Source organism: Pan troglodytes, chromosome 21 (assembly GCF_028858775.2).
Source record: "Pan troglodytes isolate AG18354 chromosome 21, NHGRI_mPanTro3-v2.0_pri, whole genome shotgun sequence".
In the NCBI taxonomy this organism is placed as follows: Eukaryota; Metazoa; Chordata; class Mammalia; order Primates; family Hominidae; genus Pan; species Pan troglodytes.
Genome location: NC_072419.2, coordinates 55,248,728 through 55,263,723, shown reverse-complemented (window position 1 = coordinate 55,263,723; position 14,996 = coordinate 55,248,728). Strand labels below are relative to the sequence as shown.

The 14,996-nt window shown below is 43.0% G+C and overlaps 1 protein-coding gene across 7 annotated transcripts in view; it reads right to left on the bottom strand.

Annotated features, from left to right (window-relative positions):
- The window catches only part of ARFGEF2 (ADP ribosylation factor guanine nucleotide exchange factor 2), a 113,414-nt gene that overhangs the window by 49,726 nt on the left and 48,692 nt on the right, over positions 1-14,996 (bottom strand). For all 7 annotated transcript variants that reach the window (XR_010154276.1, XM_016938087.4, XM_016938086.3 and 4 more), the window contains 6 exons: positions 14,249-14,348; positions 13,387-13,526; positions 11,794-11,902; positions 10,470-10,653; positions 1,837-1,948; positions 1,045-1,250 (listed from right to left, as the gene is read on the bottom strand). Coding sequence is in view for 6 of the 7 variants with exons in the window: in XM_016938087.4 (XP_016793576.1) it covers positions 1,045-1,250; positions 1,837-1,948; positions 10,470-10,653; positions 11,794-11,902; positions 13,387-13,526; positions 14,249-14,348 (851 nt within the window). In the remaining variant the exon portion in view is untranslated. The remainder of the gene's footprint in view (positions 1-1,044; positions 1,251-1,836; positions 1,949-10,469; positions 10,654-11,793; positions 11,903-13,386; positions 13,527-14,248; positions 14,349-14,996) is intronic.

The following is a 14,996-nucleotide window of genomic DNA, read 5'->3' as shown; positions in this document are numbered from 1 at the left end:
TCTAATTTAATGTTCAGTGGAGAGAACATGAGTTTTTTTTTTTTGAGACAGAGTCTGCCTCTGTCATCCAGGCTGGTGTGCAGTGGTGTGGTCTCGGCTCACTGTAGCCTCTGCCTCCCAGGTTGAAGCAATTCTCCTGCCTCAGCCTCTGAGCAGCTGGGATTACCCAGCTAATTTTTTTTTGTATTTTTGGAAGAGACGGGGTTTCACCATATTGGCCAGGCTGGTCTCGAACTCCTGACCCCAAGTGATCTGCCCGTCCCGGCCTCCCAAAGTGCTGGGATTACAGGCAAGAGCTACTGCGTCCAGCCCGAACATGAGCTTCTGAGTTAGAGAAATCCATATTCAACCCTGGCTCTGCTCCTTACTAGCTGATTAATTTTGGACAGGTTGCTCAATCTCTCAGATTCTCAATTTCCTCATCTGTAAAACAGGGATACTATTCCTGGGCTTGCCATTAATTAAATTAAATGCATGTAAAACCCATGGCAAGGCCCACACACAGGAGGTATTTAATAATGGTTTGTTCCCCTTCCTATTTCCACTTCTTACAAAATCACGAACCGCCCATCAAAAAAGGTCCCCAGATAAAATCATGTACTTTGGTGGTTTTTATTAGTTATGTAGCTATTTCTGTAACCTGCTCATCAGTATGTAATTAAAGAAAAACCAAAATCCTTGAGATCTACCCCATATATTAAATCAGGGGAACTGTTTTTGATTAGGGAAGAGGTGCCCAATTGTCTCCTCTCAACTTATGAAACTACTCTTTTATAGTTGCTAACAGCATGGGCTTTAGCTGTGTGATCTTGGGCAAGTTAACCTCTCTGGTCCTCAATCTTTTTGTCTGTAGAATAGGGACATAAACAGGTTGCTGTGAGGTCTTATGTGAAATAATCCCTTAGCATAGTGCCTGGCACAAGGTAAACAAAAGCTTCAGTTGCTTGGCACAGATATACAAAGATTAAACCCCAACCAAATTAGAATTAGCGTTCTGAGGCAGGCAAACAGATGATCTGGAAGGCACTCAAAATCGGCGCTCACCCTTGGTTGCATTCTATGTATCTTGCGGCAAACTTCTCCATTAATCGGTCAATCTTTTGGGCTTCTCCAGGTAGGCGGAAACCTTCTAGGAATGTCCGCAGGGCTGAGACAAATTCTTTTTCACAGAAGTCAAGTTGGTCCACGTAGGCATACATCACCTCCTTGTTGAACCTTGCACTATCTCCCAGAAAATCGCCTACTTGGGTCTGAAACATACACACTCACTTATATCCAGAAATTGTCAAATACGAACCCTCAGCAAAAGCCAGCAGCCAAAGGGTGGAGTCAGAATAGCCTGGCCCTAACTGCCCAGAATAGGCTGGACTGGTAAAAAAAGCTAGGGAACTCCCTGACCTGCCCACCCACCCACCCATTCCAGAATTCCTAGCCATTCCAGAAGCAGCCTGTCCTGCATGGATGAAGGAAGAGGAGGGGGCACAAGAGACTTAAAATGGAGAGAATGACGGGGCACACTAAGGAGGTTAGTTGCAGACAGGCAGCCGTAAGAACTTTCTAGCAGTCAAGGAACACTTCCAGCTCTGACTCTCTTCCAGCAGATATGCAGCCACCTGCTGGGAGGCTAGTTTATTCCCATCAAAGAGCTTTCTGCAACACTAGCCAACGGGATACACAGGACTGCTGTAACCCGGGGGTGGACAACAGACAATGTATAACCAGGGGGTGGACAACAGACAATGTACTTAGGGCCAGACAATCTCGAGGTTAAAACTGGTAAGGGCTCACAATCACCTGAGAGAACTCACATGCAAGTGCTACACCCCCAAGCCTTACGGAATCCAGGCGCTCCTCCTGGTGCAGGAATTGGGCTATGTCTTCAACTGACGTTCCCAGCATGCCCTGCTCCTGGAGAAACTGGATCCCCCTCTTGGGTTTCTTGTTGAACCTGTTTCAAGCAGAGATGGGACACAAGTTGCTTATTTCAAAATCTGGAGGATAGCAAAAGCTGGTATTTGAGATAAATAATAATAGAATACTATGAATATGCCATCACGTATAAGCTAGCAAGGTCATGTCTGTCCTGGCAGCTTTTCTAAATTCCGCCTTCAATTTCTGACCCAGCTATACCTGGTCAGAGTCTGCTGATTGTCACCTCATATCCACTCTCCCCTTCTCCAACACTAATAGAACCCTACGTGTTAGCTGGACACACTGCCATGTGGAATAAAAAGAACATTTCCCTGCCTCCCTTAAATAAAGGATGGCCATGTGATAAACTTCTAGCCAGTGAGATATGAGCAGAAGTGGTGTGGGTACTTCTAGGAAGGACCCTTAAACAAAGCTGACTCAGGTGGGAAGTCTGCTTTTTTCTCTTTTTGTTCTTTCCCTCCTCTTCTCCAGAATGTTTGTGGGATGGCTGGTACTCCAGCAGTCATCTTATACCATGAGGCCACCCTCTCTGGCTAAGTATGGTGAAGCAGACAGATAAAAGGAGCCTGGATCTCTGATGTCCTTAAGGGCCACCGTAGCAGCCTTAGACTGTCCACTTTTGGATTTCCTTGAGAGAGAAATACATAGTTAAGCATGTTATTTTGTATTTATTTTTTTCTTTCTCTCCTTTTTTTTTTTTTTTTAAGAGACAGGGTCTCACTGTGTTGACCAGGCTGGTCTGGAACTCCAAGTGATCCTCCCACCTTAGCCTCCCAACGTGCTGGGATAACGGGCATGAGCCACCATGCCCAGCCCATTTTTTATTTCCTGCTAAAGGAAGGCGAAGCTAACCAATGTATGGACTCAACTTATTATTTACCAGGCCTGAGCTGGAGGGTGATATTCATGAGTAAGCACAAACTGGCAAGCGTCATGAAAGATACAAATAGGGGCAAGGGCAGAACTTAACTTGGGACCTGTTTAGATAGTGCAGTTGCTGAAAGCCTCTTTGAGTAAGAGATGTTTTACCAAGTCTGATGGATGAAAAAGAGCCAAGAGAATTTCAAGCAGAAGGCACCATGGTAAAAAGAGCTGAAGGTGTTCAAGGGACTGAAAATACATTGTGTGACTCAGGGGAATTGGCAGGAGATGAGATCAGCAAGGGAGGCCAGAGGCTGGGTCAGGCCATGGTGCAGAACAGGAAACCTGGAATGATTTAGGCAGGAGAGTGGTAAGACTTGATTTATGTTTTAAAAAGATTACTTTAGCTGCTGTGGGCAGAATACACTAGAGGGAGGTGGAGTGGCGGCAGTAGAAATGAGAAGATCAAACATGTCAGTTAATAAGTGAGTACTGTAATTTCAACTCTTAAGTTGAACTTACTAAGTTAACTAATCATTTACAAGTTGGAATATATGATTGTGTATGTGTTGATGTGTGTAAAAGACTGGAAAGAAACATAAAGATTTGCCAATGATTGTGATGATGGTGCTGTGGTTATATGGGAGAATGTCCTTTATTTTTCAAAGAGATTCAGTTAAGGTCTCATGATGGCTACCAATTACTTTCAAAATGGTTCAGAAAAATGTATACATAAATAAAACAAGTAAGATTCCGTCCCAAGATGGCCAAATAGGAACAGCTCCGGTCTGCAGCTCCCAGTGTGATCGACGCAGAAGACGGTGATTTCTGCATTTCCAACTGAGGTACCTGGTTCATCTCACTGGGACTGGTTGGACAGTGGGTGCAGCCCACGTAGGGTGAGCTGAAGCAGGGCGGGGCATCGCTTTACCCGGGAAGCATAAGGGGTCGGAGGATTTCCCATTCCTAGCCAAGGGAAGCCATGACAGACTGTACCTGGAAAATCAGGACACTCCCGCCCAAATACTGCACTTCTCCAATGGTCTTAGCAAATGGCACACCAGGAGATTATATCCTGTGCCTGGCTCAGCAGGTCCCACGCCCACGGAGCCTTGCTCACTGCTGGCTCAGCAGTCTGAGATCGACCTGTGAGGCAGCAGCCTGGCAGGGGGAGGGGTGTCTGCCATTGCTGAGGCTTGAGTAGGTAAACAAAGTGCCGGCGAAGCTCAAACTGGGCAGAGCCCACCACAGCTCTGCAAGGGCTGCTGCCTCTATAGACCCTATCTCTGGGGGCAGGGCATAGCTGAACAAAAGGCAGCAGAAACTTCTGCAGACTTAAACATCCCTGTCTGACAGCTCTGAAGACAGCAGTGGTTCTCCCAGCATGGTGTTTGAGCTCTGAGAACAGCCTGCCTCCTCAAGTGGGACCCTGACCCCCATGTAGCCTAACTGGGAGACACCTCCCAGAAAGGGCCGACTGACACCTCATACAGGCGGGTGCCCCTCTGGGACGAAGCTTCCAGAGGAAGGATCAGGCAGCAATATTTGCTGTTCTGCAGCCTCTGCTGGTGATACCCAGGCAAACAGGGTCTGGAGTGGACCTCCAGCAAACTCCCACAGACCTGCAGCTGAGGGACCTGACTGTTAGAAGGAAAGCTACAAACAGAAAGGAATAGCAACAACATCAACAAATAAAATGACATCCACACCAAAACCCCATCTGTAGGTCACCAGCATCAAAGACCAAAGATAGATAAAACCACAAAGATGGGGAGACACCAGAGCAGAAAAGCTGAAAATTCTAAAAACCAGAGCGCCTCTTTTCCTCCAAAGGATTGCAGCTCCTCCCCAGCAACAGAACAAAGCTGGATGGAAATGACTTTGACAAGCTGACAGAAGTAGGCTTCAGAAAGTCAGTAATGACAAACTTCTCCAAGCTAAAGGAGGATGTTCGAACCCATCGCAAGGAAGCTAAGAACCTTGAAAAAAGATTAGACGAATGGCTAACTAGAATAAACAGTGTAGAGAAGACCTTAAATGACCTGGTGGAGCTGAAAACCATGGCATGACAACTACATGACGCATGCACAAGCTTCAATAGCCGATTTGATCAAGTGGAAGAAAGGGTATCAGTGACTGAAGATCAAATTAATGAAATAAAGTGAGAAGAGAAGTTTACAGAAAAAAGAATAAAAAGAAACGAACAAAGCCTCCAAGAAATATGGGACTATGTGAAAAGACCAAATCTACGTTTGATTGGTGTACCTGAAAGTGACAGGGAGAATGGAACCAAGTTGGAAAACACTCTGCAGGATATTATCCAGGAGAACTTCCCCAACCTAGCAAGGCAGGCCAACTTTCAAATTCAGGAAATACAGAGAACACCACAAAGATACTCCTAGAGAAGAGCAACCCCAAGACATATAATTGTCAGATTCACCAAGGTTGAAATGAAGGAAAAAATGTTAAGGGCAGCCAGAGAGAAAGGTCGGGTTACCCACTATGGGAAGCCCATCAGACTAATAGCGGATCTCTCAGCAGAAACTCTACAAGCCAGAAGAGAGTGAGGGCCAATATTCAACATTCTTAAAGAAAAGAACTTTCAACCCAGAATTTCATATCCAGCCAAACTAAACTTCATAAGCGAAGGAGAAATAAAATCTTTTACAGACAAGCAAATGCTGAGAGATTTTGTCACCACCAGGCCTGCCTTACAAGAGCTCCTGAAGGAAGCACTAAACATAGAAAGGAACAACTGGTACAAGCCACTGCAAAACCATGCCAAATTGTAAAGACCATCGATGCTAGGAAGAAACTGCATCAACTAACGGGCAAAATAACCAGCTAACATTATAATGACAGGATCAAATTCACACATAACAATATTAACTTTAAATGTAATGGGGATAAATGCCCCAATTAAAAGACACAGACTGGCAAATTGGATAAAGAGTCAAGACCTCAGTGTGCTATATTCAGGAGACCCATCTCACATGCAGAGACACACACAGGCTCAAAATATAGGGATGGAGGAAGATCTACCAAGCAAATGGAAAGCAAAAAAAAGCATGGGTTGCAATCCTAGTCTCTGATAAAACAGACTTTAAACCAACAAAGATCAAAAGAGACAAAGAAGGCCATTACATAATGGTAAAGGGATCAATTCAACAAGAAGAGCTAACTATCCTAAATATATATGCACCCAATACGGGAGCACCTAGATTCATAAAGCAAGTCCTTAGAGACCTACAAAGAGACTTAGACTCCCACACAAAAATACTGGGACACTTTAACATCCCACTGTCAATATTAGACAGATCAACAAGACAGAAGATTAACAAGGATATCCACAACTTGAACTCAGCTCTGCACCAAGTGGACCTAATAGACATCTACAGAACTCTCCACCCCAAATCAACAGAATATACATTCTTCTCAGCACCACATTGCACTTATTCCAAAATTGACCACATAGTTGGAAGTAAAGCACTCCTCAGCAAATGCAAAAGAACAGAAATCACAACAAACTGTCTCTCAGACCACAGTGCAATCAAATTAGAACTCAGGATTAAGAAACTCACTCAAAACCACACAACTACATGGAAACTGAACAACCTCCTCCTGAATGACTACTGGGTACATAACGAAATTAAGGCAGAAATAAAGATGTTATTTGAAACCAATGAGAACAAAGAAACAACGTACCAGAGTCTCTGGGACACATTTAAAGCAGTGTGTAGAGGGAAATTTATAGCACTAAATGCCCACAAGAGAAAGCAGGAAAGATCTAAAATTGACACACTAACATCACAATTAAAAGAACTAGAGAAGCAAGAACAAACAAATTCAAAAGCTAACAGAAGGCAAGAAATAACTAAGATCAGAGCAGAACTGAAGGAGATAGAGACATAAAAAACCCTTCAAAAAAAAAATCAATGAATCCAGGAGCTGTTTTTTTAAAAAAGATCAACAAAATTGATAGACTGCTAGCAAGACTAATAAAGAAGAAAATAAAGAGAAGAATCAAACAGACACAATAAAAAATGATAAAGGGGATATCACCACCGATCCCACAGAAATACAAATTACCATCAGAAAATACTATAAACACTTCTACGCAAATAAACTAGAAAATCTAGAAGCAATGGATAAATTCCTCGACACATACACCCTCCCAAGACTAAACCAGGAAGAAGTTGAATCCCTGAATAGACCAATAACAGGCTCTGAAATTGAGGCAATAATTAATAGCCTACCAACCAAAAAAAGTCCAGGACTAGAAGGATTCAAAGTCGAATCCTATCAGAGGTACAAAGAGGAGCTGGTACCATTCCTTCTGAAACTATTCCAATCAATAGAAAAAGAGGGAATCCTCCCTAACTCATTTTATGAGGCCAGCATCATCCTGATACCAAAGCCTGGCAGAGACACAATAGAAAAAGAGAATTTTAGACGAATATCCCTGATGAACATCAATGTGAAAATCCTCAATAAAATACTGGCAAACCGAATCCAGCAGCACATCAAAAAGCTTATCCACCACGATCAAGTCAGCTTCATCCCTGGGAAGCAAGGCTGGTTCAACATACGCAAATCAATAAACGTAATCCATCACATAAACAGAACCAATGACAAAGACCACATGATTATCTCAATAGATGCAAAAAAGGCCTTCAACAAAATTCAACAGCCCTTCATGCTAAAAACTCTAAATAAACTAGGTACTGACGGAACATATCTCAAAATAATAAGAGCTATTTATGACAAACCCACAGCCAATTATCATACTGAATGGGCAAAAACTGGAAGCATTCCCTTTGAAAACTGGCACAAGATAGGGATGCTGTCTCTCACCACTCCCATTCAACATAGTGTTGGGAGTTCTGGCCAGGGCAATCAGGCAAGAGAAAGAAATAAAGCGTATTCAATCAGGAAAAGAGGAAGTCAAATTGTCCCTGTTTGCAGATGACATGATTGTATGTTTAGAAAACCCCATCGTCTCAGCCCAAAATCTCCTTAAGCTGATAAGCAACTTCAGCAAAGTCTCAGAATATAAAATCAATGTGCAAAAATCACAAGTATTCCTTTACGCCAATAAGAGACAAACTGAGAGCCAAATCATGAGTGAACTCCCATTCACAATTGCTACAAAGAGAATAAAATACCTAGGAATCCAACTTACAAGGGATGTGAAGGACCTCTTCTTCAAGGAGAACTATAAACCACTGTTCAACGAAATAACAGGGGACACAAACAAATGGAAGAACATTCCATGCTCATGGATAGGAAGAATCAATATCATGAAAATGGCCATACTGCCCAAGGTAATTTACAGATTCAATGCCATCCCCATCAAGCTACCAATGACTTTCTTCACAGAATTGGAAAAAACTACTTTAAAGTTCATCTGGAACCGAAAAAGAGCCCACATTGCCAAGACAATCCTAAGCAAAAAGAACAAATCTAGAGGCATCACACTACCTAACTTCAAACTATACTACAAGGCTAACCAAAACAGCATGGTACTGGTACCAAAACAGAGAGACAGACCAATGGAACAGCACAGAGTCCTCAGAAATAACACCACACATCTACAACCATCTGATCTTTGACAAACCTGACAAAAACAAGAAATGGGGAAAGGATTTCCTATTTAATAAATGGTGCTGGGAAAACTGGCTAGCCATATGTAGAAAGCTGAAACTGGATCCCTTCCTTATACCTTAGACAAAAATTAATTCAAGATGGATTAAAGACTTAAATGTTAGACCTAAAACCATAAAAACTCTAGAAGAAAACCTAGGCAATACCATTCAGGAAATAGGCGTGGGCAAGGACTTCATGACTAAAACACCAAAAGCAATGGCAACAAAAGCCAAAATAGACAAATGGGATCTAATTAAACTAAAGAGCTTCTGCACAGCAAAAGAAACTACCATCAGAGTGAACAGGCAACCTACAGAATGGGAGAAAATTTTTGCAATCTACCCATCTGACAAAGGGCTAATATCCAGAATCTACAAAGAACTTAAACAAATTTACAAGAAAAAAACAAGCAACCCCATCAAAAAGTGGGCAAAGGATATGAACAGACACTGCTCAAAAGAAGACATTTATGTAGCCAACGGACACATGAAAAAATGCTCATCATCACTGGTCGTAAGAGAAATGCAAATCCAAACCACAATGCGATACCATCTCACACCAGTTAGAATGGCGATCATTAAAAAGTCAGGAAACAACAGATGCTGGAGAGGATGTGGAGAAATAGGAACGCTTTTATACTGTTGGTGGGAATGTAAACTAGTCCAACCATTGTGGAAGACAGTGTGGTGATTCCTTAAGGATCTAGAACTAGAAATAGCATTTGACTCAGCGATCCCATTACTGGGTATATACCCAAAGGATTATACATCATGCTACTATAAAGACACATGCACACGTATGTTTATTGCGGCACTATTCACAGTAGCAAAAACTTGGAATCAACCCAAATGTCCATCAATTATAGACTGGATTAAGAAAATGTGGCACATATACACCATGGAATACTATGCCTCATAAGAAAGGATGAGTTCATGTCCTTTGCAGGGACATGGATGAAGCTGGAAACCATCATTCTGAGCAAACTATCACAAGGACAGAAAACCAAACACCACGTTTTCACTCATAGGTGGGTACCGTACAATGAGAACACTCAGACACAGGGCGGGGAATATCACACACAGGGGGGCCTGCTGTGGGGTGGGGCGCAGGGGGAGGGATAGCATTAGGAGTAATACCTAATGTAAATGACGAGTTAATGGGTGCAGCAAACCAACATGGCACATGTATGCCTATGTAACAAACCTGCACGTTGTGCACACATACCCTAGAACTTAAAGTATAAGAAAACAACATAAAATAAAATAAAATAAAATAAAATAAAATAAAATAAAATGCCTAAAAAAATAAAACAAATAAGACAAACAGTAATGTTTTGGTATGCTGAAATTTTTCATATAATATATAGTTGGAAAAAAATGCACCAATGGTGATTCCCTCAGGCAGTAATTTTTTGTTGTTGTTGAGATGGAGTCTCACTCTGTCACCCAGGCTGGAGTGCAGTGGCGCAATCTCCGCTCACTGCAAGCTCCGCCTCCCAGGTTCACGCCATTCTCCTGCCTCAGCCTCCCGAGTAGCTGGGACTACAGGCACCCGCCACCACGCCCAGCTAATTTTTTGTATTTTTAGTAGAGACAGGGGTTCATCGTGTTAGCCAGGATGGTCTTGATCTCCTGACCTCATGATCCACCTGCCTCAGCCTCCTAAAGTGCTGGGATTACAGGCGTGAGCCACTGCGCCGGGCCATCTCAGGCAGTAGTTTTATGAGTGATTTTTACATTCTTACTTTATACTTTTCTGTATTTTCTAAATTGGTTTTATTATTTTCATTAGAAAAGGCGGGAAAAAAGGCTGCATCAACCACACAAAGGTATTAAAATTTTCTCTCTCTGTGTGCACAGACACACACACATACGCTCATTTACTGATTGCCTGGCTCAATCAGGCTTAGCTACAAGTGCCAGCACCAGCCTTTTGTAAACAGGCATTTCCTTTTTAGGAATCAGTTCCAGGTTCCCAGAGAAAATATGGCTTTGCTAGAATCCCTGCTAGTTAACGGCAGCCCCACTCACAGCTCGATGCCGTGTTCAATGATTTCTTTTTGTTGCTTGATGACCTCAAATTGCTCAGGGTCATCCTGAACAGTTGTCTGGGTCCCCGAGGACACTGTGGACTCCATGGACGTCACACTACACCGTCTTGCCATGTCAAGGCCTTTCCCATCCCCTATTTCCTGATCCGTGAGCCTCTCCTGACCTGTGGAGAAACAAAAGTAAAGGAAGCCAAATAAGCAAGTGGGACACAGACACAGCCGAGCTAGGTCTGGCTGCACGGCTCCCTTTCCCAAACCTGTAATAGCAACAAGTCAATACTATAAGGATTATAAGCATGAAACCTTAGTATCATTCAGATACTTTACTTAAAAACTTGTTTCCTCATGAAACTTGATGAGCTAATTCTTTTTTTTTTTAGATGGAGTCTCGCACTGTCACCCTGGCTGGAGTGCAGTGGCACGATCTCGGCTCACTGCAACCTCCACTTCACAGGTTCAAGCTGTTCTCCTGCCTCAGCCTCCAGAGCACCTGGGATTACAGGCGCCTGCCACCACACCCGGCTAATTTTTTGTATTTTTAGTAGAGACAGGGTTTCACTATGTTGGCCAGGCTGGTCTTGAACACCTGACCTCGTGATCCACCACCCTCGACCTCCCAAAGTGCTGGGGTTACAGGCATGATCCGCCGTGACCAGCCTTGATGAGCTAATTCTAAAATTCACATGAAAGAGTAAAAAAGGCAAAAAAAGATCAAGACAAGTTAAAGAACAATGAATAGGAGGACTTGCCCTACAAGATACCAAAAACAAGTGTGGTACTGGTGTTAAAACAGACAAATAAACAGAACAGAATAGAAAATCCAGAAAGAAGGCCAGGCACAGTGGCTCACGTCTGTAATCCCAGAGCTTTGGGAGGCTGAGGTGGGAGGATCGCTTGAGCCCAGGAGCTTAAGGCTGCAGTGAGCTATGATTGCAACACTGTATTCCAGCCCGGGTAATGGAAAGAGACTCTGTCTCTTTAAAAAAATTAAAACTCCAGAAACAGACTTACATACATAAGAAAATGTGGTATATCATAAAGGTGATGCTTTGAATCAGTGAGGGAATGAACAACTACTAAAAAGGCACTAGAGCAACTGGCTCTGTATTTGAAACAATGAAGTTACAGCATAACTTCACACAACTCCAGATGCAATAAAAAGCAGGACTTTCAAAATAATATAGGTATTTAGCAAACTAAAAAGGCTTTTTCAATTCTAAGACAACTATACTAAGACAACTGTTCCTAGCAGTCGTAGGAGCCTATTATGAATGGAGGTGGGGGTGGCAGCAATGCTGTCTCACCGAGGCTGGTCTGGTGGTTGGGATTCACATACAGGTCTTTGCTCCACTCCACCATGCACTTGAGAATGGACACGAGGCACTCCAGGCCTTTCTTCCTCAGGCTGAGCTCCTAAGGGACGAAGTCACACAGGAAAGAGACTTAACAGAAAAATGAAGAGAACAGACATCTACGAGGCTTTCTGGGACCCCAGTGAGGCTAAGAAAGAAATCACTGACAGTCAGTGCTATTAAGAATGAAACAAACCCAGAGCTAAGAAGTGACAAGTATCAAGGATACATTGCAAAAGCCCTGGACATCTCTAAAGGTGCTCATTATAAACACCCCAGCAGCAAAAATATGGGGTATGTGTTTTCCTAAAATGAACAATGTTATTTGGATTTTCAAAAGAAGTTTTCATTCATTGCTTATGTGATTAAACAAAAATTTTAAATTTTTCTATTTTTAAAAAAATAACAAGATCTTGGCCAGGCGCCGTGGCTCACGCCTGTAATCCCAGCACTTTGGGAGGCTGAAGTGGGTGGACCACCTGAGGTAAGGAGTTCAAGACCAGCCTGGACAATATGGTGAAACCCCATCTCAAATCAGCCGGGTGTGGTGGCGGGCACCTGTAATCCCTGCCACTCGGGAGGCTGAGGCAGGAGAATCACTTGAACCTGGGAGGCGGAGGTTGCAGTGAGCTGAGATCGTGCCACTGCACTCCAGCCTGGGTGACAGAGTGAGATTCTGTCTCAAAAAAAAAAAAAAAAAAAAAAAAAAATTTCACACTCAAATAATAAATAACAAGGTCTCAACCAGTGACTGAAAAAAAGGAGAAAAGAACCTTGAATTATGCTGTAAGTGACTCTGGATACAACGTATCCCCTAAATACCCACAAATGCATTCAATTTTAAGGCTCACCCTTTAAGTAAATAAAAATACTGATTTTCAAAAATAAATAGCATTCTTAAATAACAAGTTGAATATGAGTTGCAGATCATCTAAAAAATTTGCAAATATTTTAGATTCGAAACAGCATCTCGGACAGCATAGATCTCTGTGATTCTAATGACAACTATGACCATCTTTTAGGAAAAATGCCCATATACCAAAATTCTACACATAATTCCAGGGAGCTTGGAGACCCTCTGACCAGTTCATTCAGAAACCTACAGTTAAGCATCCTATTTTCTTTGTAGGTGCTCTAATGAGGTATTCCGCTACTAGCCAATCTCCTTTGCCCCTATTGCAGACTGGGATCCTGTTTTCCACGCTATCTTTGGAAGGGTGACTGAGAATGAATTTGCTTCCTATGGGTCTCAGCTCAAAGGTCACCTTCTAAGGGATACTACCCTAATGGCCCCATTAAGAATTACAGCACCCCACCTTCAGCACTTCCTCTCTGCCGTCCCTGCTTTATTTTTCTCTGCAGCCCCTATGATCATCTGAACTGACTTCTTTAATGTTGTTTCATGATGGCAGGAAGTGTGTGAATATGCATGCCTGTTTTGTTCACTGCTGTATCAAGGACAGTGCCTGGCATGTGGTGGCACTCAATAAATGTTTATTGGAATGAATAAACTTTAATATAATTGAGTGTCCACAGTGTTTTTACCTGCAGAGGTGTCATTCCCAGCTCATGTCCACTTCTTCCCTGAGCAATTTTGGATAAATCATTTACAAGGCGCTCAAAAATGTTAGCAGCATTTAAATCACAGTCGTAGTTGACATAAATATCCACAACACACTGGGCATCTTGGAAAATAACATACAAGTATCAGAAATTCTGATCAAATAGCAGTTAGGTTTTCTTATCAAACAAGATGTTTGCCAACAAATTTCCCCAGTGAACTACAGACTCCGGTGGCCACATCTCACTCGGGAAACACATGTTGGAAGTACTAGGAAGCTGGAAGACAGGAGGTTGTTTTTAGGCCTGCTTCTGAGCAAATTGAAATCTCAGGCAGTTCATTCCACCCATCCAAGCCTCAATTTTCTCATCAAGGAAGGGGTTAACAATTGCCTTACCCACCTCTTAAAGTTGTGTCACTCTTACAAAATTACATTTGATGCCAGACAAGCAGGATGCTTACTTTGAGGCCACACAATTGTATAGTGTAAGGTAAATCCACATTTACTGTAGCACCCAATCAAAAATTGGCAGCACCAGTATCTTAGGTCCTGTGATTAACAGTACTCAGCTTGTAGGTAACGTAACCAAGTGTCCCAGTTTGACGAGATTAGGGGGTTTCTGGGACATAAGACTTTTAGTGCTAAAACCAGGAAGTCCTTGGCAAACCAGCCTAAGTTGGTCATCCTCTAAAAAAGGAGAGGTGGGGCAGGACTAGGTTAGAATTAGCCTTTTATTGCCAATCCTTCTTTAAAACTCTAAAAGGAGGGGTTAAAAGTCTTAATCTGAGCTGTGGCAAATTAAAGCATCAGAAGTCCAGTGGATGAGTGTCCCCAGGTGGAAATACCTGCACAGATCCTCGTCAGAGTCTGAATGACCATCCACCTGTGCTCAAAAGAACTTGTTGATGTTTCTAAAATGTTCAGGAAAATCTCTTTGAAAAAGACCTATATGACATAAAGACAAAGGAGGACACTAATTAACAGTTTCAACCAGGGCTCAAAACCTCCAAAGTCTTCAGCAGCCAACCCAGTCGTGCAGTAAGTAAAGCACCCTGGGCAGAAGAAGAGTGGAGTGCCCACCTGGCTGGGCAGCAACGGGACCCTGGCCTTGGTGGGGATGGCTGGCAGGGTGGGGCCCACTGGGGAGCTGTCAAGTGGAAATGCAGGACCCATACTGTGACTTTTTGGAGAGAAACCAGAAATCTGGATTTTCATGTAAAATAGGATTTCTTAATTTGGCGACTAATCTAAATGATTTCAAACAATTTACAGACCAAACAGATATGTTTAGGGGGCTGAGCCCAGCAGACAGACCATATTGGTTAAAATGAAAGGCACATAAGATCTGGGGGCAGTAACTTTTTTTTTTGAGATGGAGTCTCGCCCTGTTGCCCAGGCTGGAGTACAGTGGTGCAATCTTGGCTCACTGCAAGCTCCGCCTCCCGGGTTCATGCCATTCTCCTGCCTCAGCCTCCAGAGTAGCTGGGACTACAGGCGCCTGCCACCACGCCTGGCTAATTTTTTGTATTTTTAGTAGAGACGGGGTTTCACCATGTTAGCCAGGATGGTCTCGATCTCCTGACCTCGTGATCT